The 9,656-nt window shown below is 41.8% G+C and overlaps 2 protein-coding genes across 7 annotated transcripts in view; one reads left to right on the top strand and one right to left on the bottom strand.

The window, feature by feature from the left end:
* LOC128622446 (glucocorticoid receptor-like) overlaps positions 1-3,862 on the top strand; it is a 40,247-nt gene extending 36,385 nt beyond the window's left edge. For all 4 annotated transcript variants that reach the window (XM_053648967.1, XM_053648965.1, XM_053648968.1 and 1 more), the window contains one exon: positions 372-3,862. In XM_053648967.1, the coding sequence (XP_053504942.1) occupies positions 372-524 (153 nt within the window). In that variant the 3' untranslated portion in view covers positions 525-3,862. The remainder of the gene's footprint in view (positions 1-371) is intronic.
* Positions 3,863-4,193: 331 nt separating this feature from the next.
* Positions 4,194-9,656, bottom strand: part of LOC128622445 (rho GTPase-activating protein 26) — a 60,936-nt gene continuing 55,473 nt past the window's right edge. For all 3 annotated transcript variants that reach the window (XM_053648964.1, XM_053648961.1, XM_053648962.1), the window contains 4 exons: positions 8,403-8,441; positions 7,229-7,339; positions 6,936-7,027; positions 4,194-5,787 (listed from right to left, as the gene is read on the bottom strand). In XM_053648964.1, the coding sequence (XP_053504939.1) occupies positions 5,699-5,787; positions 6,936-7,027; positions 7,229-7,339; positions 8,403-8,441 (331 nt within the window). In that variant the 3' untranslated portion in view covers positions 4,194-5,698. The remainder of the gene's footprint in view (positions 5,788-6,935; positions 7,028-7,228; positions 7,340-8,402; positions 8,442-9,656) is intronic.

Here is a 9,656-nt window from a genome sequence, read left to right on the forward strand (position 1 = left end):
GGATGTATATGTCTTTTAATATATCAATATGTATATATTTATTTCAGACGATCGGCAGCTTTTTTCCCCCAAGCGCCTGGTGCTTACTGTTAAACCTCGTATACGTGCAAATAAACAAACAAACAAACAAACAAACTACCATGATACAGACCTCTGTGTCCTTGTAGCTAGTTACGGCCGTAAGCACACATCTTAACATGACGTAGATGGTATTTTAACATTTTGACGTTTTATAATCCATTGACAGACTCTAACGTGGTGTTTCTGTGATGAACCCCTCACGTTATTAGACACTCAGGCTTGTATTCAGTGCCAGTGCAGTCTCATGACGTAACGCTTGCTATCTACTGAATGGCTGTTTGTGTTTGCAGATGGTGGAGGGACTTCTTAACTTCTGCTTCTACATGTTTGTGAACAAGTCCCTGAGTGTAGAGTTCCCTGAGATGCTGGCTGAAATCATCACCAACCAGCTTCCGAAATTCAAAGACCGGAGCATCAAGCCACTTCTCTTTCATCAAAAATGACTGCCTTAGACGATGACAATGCCTTAAATCCACCGGTAGCCTAACAGCCCTGAGGTGACCTTCAGCTATCACGGCTTAACTGAGTGAGACTGCATGGGTTTTATTTTTAAGTGAGTGTGTGTAAACGTTGCTTGAGAGGGAGCGTGAAAGAAAGAATGTTAAAGAGCGTCCATGGCACAGACGAGGACTGGAGATATATACACACACACACACACACACACACACACACACAGTATATATATATATATATATATATATAAAAGCCTCCTTCAACCCTTTATTCTGATGAATCACCATTATAATCGTTTCTGCAGAAGCATTCGTTCAGGATCTGGCTCGTTTTAGATGAGAAGACATTTTGCTTGTACACTGATGCGATGTTTATAAAGGAACATCAGAAACGGGAAAATGTGCCTTTAAAAGAATATTTGTTCATGTAAATGGCTCACATGCTTTTTGTGTTTGTGTCTCGCACCTTAAACGTGACAGTGTTTTCCGCTCTGCTTGAGAACAACACTGTTTGGATTTGTAAGGTCGGCAGCTCAGTAATCCTCAGGAGTGCTGAAAGTCAGGACGTAATCCCTGAAGCCACGCCATGGAAAATAAAAGCCCTTTTTAACTGCTATGCTGCGCTTGAAAATATTATACGATGCTTTTCACTGCTCTTTGAGGTCTTTTGTCACTGGCTACACGTTGTTCGTGCTCTCGCGCAGGCGTCGGATTACCTCATTAACCGTGCTCACGTGTTCAGAGTTGGAATTGAAGTGTACGTCCGCTGTACGTCGAGACGCAGCTCTCTGTGTGCTACGAAACAGCAGGGGTCGTTCTCTGCCGAGTAAACTCAAAGTACGTCATAAAAAAATGCTGAAATGATCTAGAACTTTATTTTCCGTGTACTTGTCGTAGTACAGCGGAAAGGAGTTCGCTTGTTGCGACTGTTCGGTCGGATTACAGCAGCAGCAGATCGACTCGTTTCAAACTGAAACGGATTCATGGATCGAACCGCGATCTCTGGAGCTGCGAGTCCGTGCCGTTCCCCGCTGCACCACCGTGCCTAGTCCTGAAAAAATAATACTATTTTAAATGTAATTGTTGAACAAAATGAACCTTTACAAATGCTTTTACCTACTTAAAACATCGAATCGGATCAGTGTCGAAGCTGAGAACCTTGCTGTGGACGTTTGGTCACAAAACAGAAAATACAGTACGTGTCTTTATCTGGGAAGAACATGCTCATCATATCAGCAGTACTTTATCTTTACCCTGGTTTACTGTTGGTATAGGACGTGTGTGTGTGTGTGTGTTAGTGTGTGTGTGCGCAGGTTCGCCGACAGCTTTACTGTGACCGCTAGTGTCTTTTTTCTGCACGTCCATTGTTCCTATTTGTTTCAGTCCTTCTGTAGAGTTTGTTTAATTGGAGAACGGTTTTAAAGGCTGTAACCCTTTTTGTTTTATTTCCTTTGCGTGCTCTCGCGGTGCCAAAGCCTGCACCCCGTCTCCTATACGCTCAGGCCCGAGTCTTCTTGTCCTCCTGTCTGCTCAAGGGATTTTAACGTGAGAGCGATTTGTTGTGTTTTTATCAAACCGCACCAGCAGAGCTTTATACGAGTACCTGAAGTCCCCAAGCCAGCGTCGTCATTTTAGCGTGCACATTTATTTACGGTGTTTAGCAGTACTTTTATTTCTGACTGTGACCAGAACATTACTGTGTTTAAAAAGAAAGAATGTTTTTTTTTTCTTCTCTTTTCCTCAAACACAGCAAAGTCTTTATTTAACCGCGGTCATTTTGGTTCGGATCAGTCTGTTATAAACCCTATTCTGTGACTTTTCTGTAAGACTGCACTATGGACAAGCATTATTTTGGCTTTCACACGTCGTTCCCACGTACACACGCCCATCTGTCCCTCACTCGTCACCCTGGAAATTTCGGGTATCTGCAGAGATCTGCGAATTCTGTTTCATGCCTTTTCATGCCATGTTAATGTACTTTGACGTTTAGCTTTTGTTTAGCTTTGACGGTGTGACAAGTGACTCAAAATGCCTTTTAAAAATGTCTTAAAGCTCTGTTTGTAAATGCAAAACCGAGCGCTTTAGCTTTAGCGTGTTTCTCTGTGACGGTCAGCGTTTTATACCTGTTTTATGTCCGTCGCCGTGTACGGGACTTCGTTTTTCCCTCGCACATGCTTCCCGTCTCTATATCCAGCTCTTACTCCATTGAAAGCGTGTTGGTGAATATTATATCTCACTAGTGTTTGTTGAGTAGCTGTAATTGACATATTTTTTGCTTAATACTAAATACGTAATTTGATTGGACATGTTTATGAAAATAACATTAAATGATGACGTTATATTTACAATGCACGTAAAAGCGAACCCATTTAGACAGTGGATCGGAGTTTTAATGGCATTGGAGCACAAAATGATTTTCCACCGATCTGCAGATACCTGAAACAGATCGTTAGTACACGGAACTGGTTTTTATTTTTTTATTTTTGGGTCAGATGGTTTTACAAAGACAAACTGGGATTGTTTTCTCACTTTATCTTCCCAAACCCCCAATAAATGATCCACGACGGTCCTCGCTAGCTCTTATCCTACAGCAGTTGTAGAAAATCTGATGTGCCTCGTATCTGAATGCGTTTCCTGTAATTTGATTGCATTAGATGCTTTTGTCATGATTGTATTTTGTTATTTTTTAAAAATGTGTTTGCACTTTTATGTAAAACAAAGTGTTATGTTTGCCTTGTAAGTAATTCTCTAAATGAATGGAAAAGACTTCCGAACGATCACTGTGTTTTAAAGACATCAGATTGGGAATGTAGATTTTATAGCGGCTGAAGCACGCCAGAGTAATGACATCATGATGATGATGATGATGATGATGATGATGAAAGTGTTTAAAGCAGTTGTATTTTTCAGTAGCACTTGGTTTCATGTTTGGAATGTGTTGTTTTACTTCATGTTTTATTTCCTTTCCCGGCTTTGGTCTCATGCATATTGATGTGAAAATGAACCAGTCTCTTGGAAAAAAAAAATAGAAAAAAAAGAAAAGACTGCGCGTGCACGTGACGGACCAGAGCCTGAGGATTTGCACTACCCTAATACTGGTCTGAGAAAATCCTTTCTGTAAAACATTAACGCAGATATTCTCATGAAAGTTAAAGGCAAAGATATTTCACTGGTATATATATATGGCTTATATCAAAATAAATAGATTCAAGTTTTGTTTGTATTTTAGTCCAAAGTAAAGAATAATGTCTGTTTAAACTAGTTTTGTATTACACTTCAGTAGCCAATCAGTGTCCATCTTTACACATTTGATTAAATGTTGAACACGATCGTGTCGAGTGAGGAAGCAGAATGTTTGTTTGTTTTTGTTTTTCTGATCGATGGTTTCACGTCTGTATGAATGATTTATTGAACGAATGATTGATCAGAAAACATGGGACGTTCATCCAGTAGACTGAAGGAGTGAAGTCCTGCGTGTCTGAATGATGACGTTTGGATAAATTTCGTGATTTCTGTAAATCCGCGATAAAGATGATGTCAGGGGTTTAATGGCTGAGACACGTGAGATACCGCGTACGCTAATCCTAACGTGTTTCTATCTTTATTTCGGACGGCGGCAGTACGCCAAAATTGGACTTCTCGGGTTTCAGACGTCTTATCTCACGAATTCTGACTCAGAATTGTGTCGTTTTACCTCACATTCTGACGTACGATATTCAGGCATTAGCTCAGATGTTTTATTTAGGATAGGGTTAATAATTAGCCAGCGTTGCAGGTACGTAACTAGCGCACTAATTTAATAGCTAACAGTCACGCTTTTCAAACGATGTACCATTTGGTGAACTCACGTGAGCGTCGTACACAACACCTGCTGTTCCTGATCAGCGTACACACTTCCTGTTTGTGATGAACGGAGCTGACGTAAATCAGAATTTTGAGATACGGTAAGTCAAAAGTGTGGCTTTTTTTTTTAATTTTAAATTTTTTAGATTTGAGCCTGAATCGTGCATCGTACACGTGTGCATCCGGCAGGTTCAAGCCAATCACCACTGCGCTATTAACCTTCACAGTAGTTCAGTGTTTTATATTATTAATGACAGAAAAAAGACATATGGATGGAAATGGCATCGTAATCAACAGCAGATTCAATCGAAATCTATTTATTTCTCAAAATAACTTGCTCTTCATTACTACAGGAGAACATCAGACGTTCTTCTCCATACGTTTTTAAAAAAAAAAAAACTTCTTGGTAAAATGAATTTAGATTTGATTTCATTTCTGCAAGAAACATGGTTAAAAGAAGAAAAATAATAATGCAGTCGTCTCTCGGTATCGATTTTTAATAATAAGGAAAACCTGAACGTCATGATCTCAATTACTGCTCTGTTTTAACATTTTAAGAAAATGAAGACTCACAAAATTAAATTAGATTTTTTTTTTTTTTTAAAGTAAAAAGAACAATAGTGGTACCAAAATTAAGTTAGTAAGCTAGGGTACAAAATAGAATTATTTACATAAACATTATACCTTCTCAATTGTCCCGTATTTACAATGTTAATCCACGCCAGGAGCACGCGCATCTCAGCTGAGAGACGGCGTCATAAATAAGAGTGGCTTCATATCTGACCAGCGCTGAATTCACATTATTTTACATTTTATTCTTTAACATACCTGCTGAGAAAAGTGAGAGGAAGAGGAAGAGGAAGACAGCTCGAGCATTTCATTAAATTGTTCCCTTAAATACAAAAGAGTGCAAGTAGAGAAAACCTCAATCATTTGTTTTTCTTTCCAAGATTCACCAGTTTCTCTCAGTAGTTCTAAACGTATCACAGAGGAATATCTGAAGATGGAAGACGGGACGTTCCCAACGCCCCAGACTGCGAAGAAGCAGTACGGGTTCTCCATCGTTTCCCATGAACAAAGCTGACGGAGGAACACAGCTCCATGATTTCTGCTGGAGAAACACTAAAATGGTCCCCAAATGTTTTTTCTCTTCTTTTTTTTTTTAAGTAGCGGCAGTGCTTTTTGACAGCCAAGTAATTCTCAGCCCCCCCCCCCCCACACACACACACACACACACACACACACACAATAAGCTATCTGCTGTCTGGATTTGGGATTCTCCTCACGTCAGCTGCAGGAGCTCATCACGTTCTGGTCCACAGCTACATGAATTCCACATAGTTCTCAGGAATTAACCCCGTCCGCCCGTCCAACGTGCCCTCTAACCAGCCGGGCTCCCTCGACGGATGAACTAAAAGAGGTTAAAGACGACCATAAACACAGCGTATCTCATTTTAAACATCGGCTCCCTTTTAAATCTCACCAGGATCCTTCGTGTTGATGATTGTACTTGTTCATTTAGTCATGCAGTTTTAATCTCTTATCTAAAACACATTTAAACAAGATCCTTCATGTTTACATGTTTTATCATCTGCTTATCTGCACTGGCGTGTGCTTCGTGTCCGGACTAAATAAACACTGACGGTACGTCCCGGTTTAGAAACTACTAAAAAACAAACTACTAAAAAACAAACTACTAAAGTTTTAACGTAGCCTTAAGTTATAACTTAAAGCTCTAAACCTAACAACCTGTACACGCAACATTCACCGTAAATAAAACTAGATATTAGAATATAGATATTATAAAACTAAATACGATATTTGCAAGACAGTATAACCCACAGAATAGGACGGGTTTTTTTATTAATTGCAATTAATAATAATATTACGCAATCGTATAGTAGGAGTTTTCAGATCAGTAACCACGCGGATCAGTTTAAAGGTTAGGGTCCGGTACTTTTAGTCGGCTCTCTTTCGGTGCTGTGGTTTGTTAATAATTTGCGCATTACGCGTGTACAATACAAACAGAAGAGATGATAAATTGAGTCTCCGCTTTACTGTAAAGCACAATCTCGATGGCGAACGCAGTGTGATGTAGATCGGGTTTCCGATTGGCCGGCGATGACAAAATACGTCACTGTGCGACAACGTTTAGATCTACGATCCCGTCACACACTATTGACTATAACGTAGCTTACGCTGGACTAGTTTCAAACTCCGCTTAGTGTATGGTTTAGGATCGGCTTCACATTTGAACTTTCATTCCGCCGACCTGTAAGTCACATCCTGTTAAAGCTAGCGTTAACACACGGCGTATGTGACGACAGTTTCCCCGGATTCTACACCGGCGTCCAGGGTGACTCTGTAATGAATAAAACATGCTCACGAGCAGCTCTCTATATAATTACCCATAGAGAGGAAGCACGTATTTGCTATACTGACAGGATGAACGAAGGGCGAGATGTTTATTAGATCAATAAGCTGTAAACACATAAACTGTAGTGAGCTGGGGTTTGTAATAATGTGGACTGAGAGTCTCTTGTGCTCATGGGAACTCACCGTTCTCAAATATCGTCCCTGCGATGAAGGAGAGCTCAGAGTCGTGCTCGGCTTTGCAGGCGTACAACGCACGAGCCTTTCGCAGAGGGGGACTGTGGCAGAGAGGGGAAAAAAGACTGATATGACTTCCTAGCGGCACACTGTCCGTGCTTCTCAGTAACCACGATGACCATTTCCGAAATAACGCGAGTCTTGAGTCATGAGAATCTTATAAACCTCCATGAAGAAGAGCTGAGAGTGTGAGAGGGGTTAATCGACCACGAAACACTGCAGAAAAAACACTCAGGACGCACCTGAGTGGGGAAGATTCGCTGGAAGTGCAGGAGGCTGACTGAGGACTGGAGGGAGCGGAAAACATCGGCCAGGAAGGAGATCGTGGTGAGGTGGAACTGGGTGAAGCTGGGCTGTGATTCACACACACACACACACACACACACACACACACACACAAACACACACACATGAACTTACATGTCAGTAGGAGCCAGGCTTTGTTTCGTGGATATATATATACATACACACACACACATACACATATATATTTATATATATATTATACGACTGATATACAGCGCATGCACAAGCAGAAAAGGTGCCAACTACTCAAGTGGAGCATTTATCCACTCACCAGCCACTTAGGAACTTAGGAACACCTGCTCACCTGCTCACCTGCTCACGCATGCAATTATACCATCAGACAATTATGTAACAGCAGCTTAATGCATAAACCCGTGCAGATCCAGGTCTAGAGCTTCAGCTACTGTTCACACCAAACATCGGAACTGGGAAAAGATCTCGGTGACTTTGACCGTGGCATGGATGTCGGTGTGAGTATTTCAGAAACTGCTGATCTCCGGGGATTTTCACACACAGCAGTCTTTAAAGTTTACAGAGAATGGTGCAAAAAGCTAAAAACATCCAGTTCAGTGGGCTGAAATGTCACGCTGTTGAGAGAGGAGGATGAGACAGAGACAGGAAGACTACGCTAACTCAGATAAGCACTATTTATTTATCTGAAGGAGCAGAAAGGCATCGTGCAGGAACCACAACAGCAGGAGGACACAACAGGTTCTACTCCTTTCAGCCAAGCACAGGAATCTGAGGCTATCTGAGTGTTATTACATGCCTTTATGGGCACGGTTTACCGTTTTATATACTGCCAACACAATAATGCATCAAAACACAACAATACAAGTCATCTCAAAGAGGCGGGGAGTTCAGAGTACTTCAGTGGCCCCCCCAGTCACCAGGTCTGAATCCACTCCAGTTTGAAATGAGACACGCATCAACTCTGACCTGAACTCGAGGCTTTGACATTCAATTTTCTATTTTCGGTTTATTAAAACGAAAAGCTAGCACTGAAGCACTGCTCGGTGTTCTCCTGTTAACAGAAGTCTAATCATACACACGGAACGCTGTAGCCACAGTTCGTCTAATGAAACACGACACAATGCACACAGTTCTTACCTTGTTGATATACTGCTACCTCGAGTTCTTGGGATTTGACTAGAATTTAAAAAAAAGAGAAGAGTTTGTGAAGACTTTATTGCTCATACATAGTATATTTGCCATAAAAGAAAAATAAATAAACTGAATACAGATACACAGATATACTCATAAAAGTCATATAAATTCTCCTGTATCTAAATTACATAACATGATGTATACGATATGGCCAGAAGTTTGTGGACACACCTCTAACGATTGAGATCAGGTGTTTCAGCCACACCCAGTGCTAACAGGTGAATCAAATCCAGTACATAGCCATGCAATCTCCACAGACAGACACTGGCAGTAGAACGGGTGGTACTGACTTTAAACATGGTACCGTCACAGGATGCCCCCTTTACCCCAAATCATTCTGTGAAATTTCTGCCCCGGGTCAACTGGAAGTGCTCACAGCTCAGCCACAACGCAGTAGACCATACAAACTCACAGAGCAGCCTGCCGAGTGCTGAAGCGTGTGGCGTGTAAAATTCCTTTCCTCTGTCGCACTGCTCACTACAGAGCTCCAAACTGCCTCTGGAAACAACATCAGCACAAGAACGGTTCGTCAGGAGCTTCACGAAACGGGTTTTACAGCCGAGCAGCTGCATACGAGACTCAGATCACTATGCACAATGCCACGTGTGAGCTGGAGCGGTGTAAACCCTGGACTCCGGAGTGGAAATGTGTTCCCCGGAGTGATGAGTCACGGTTCATGATCCGGCAGTCTGATGGATGAATCTGGGTTCGTCGAACGCCAGGAGAACCCTACCTACCGGAACGCAGCGTGCCGACAGCAGAATGTGCTGGAGGAGGTATAACGGTCTATAATATAAGGATATAAAGACATGTTAGATAATTGTTTCCAACATCAGTGCCCGACCTCACTAACGGTCTTGTAGCTGAACGAACACGAATCCCCACGGCCACGCCCCAAAATCTAGTGCAAAGCCTTCCCAGAAGAGTGGAGCGCATTATAACAGCAAACACAGGGTGGATACGTCCACTGGATTTGGAATGGGGTGTCCAATAAGGTCATACAGGTGTGATGGCCAGGTGTCCACATACTTTTGGCCACATGGCGTATTATCAGTAATGAGAAGGTTGCAGATATGCATGCACACACTGTGTATTTTATTTTCATCCCAGAAGAAGTTCACACCAGGTTTGAAGAAGTCCAGTGATTGCTTTTTCACGCAGTGATAGTGAAGGTCACTCCAAGGACGCGACAGTCTT

This window comes from Ictalurus furcatus, chromosome 18 (genome assembly GCF_023375685.1).
Source record: "Ictalurus furcatus strain D&B chromosome 18, Billie_1.0, whole genome shotgun sequence".
Lineage (NCBI taxonomy): Eukaryota > Metazoa > Chordata > Actinopteri > Siluriformes > Ictaluridae > Ictalurus > Ictalurus furcatus.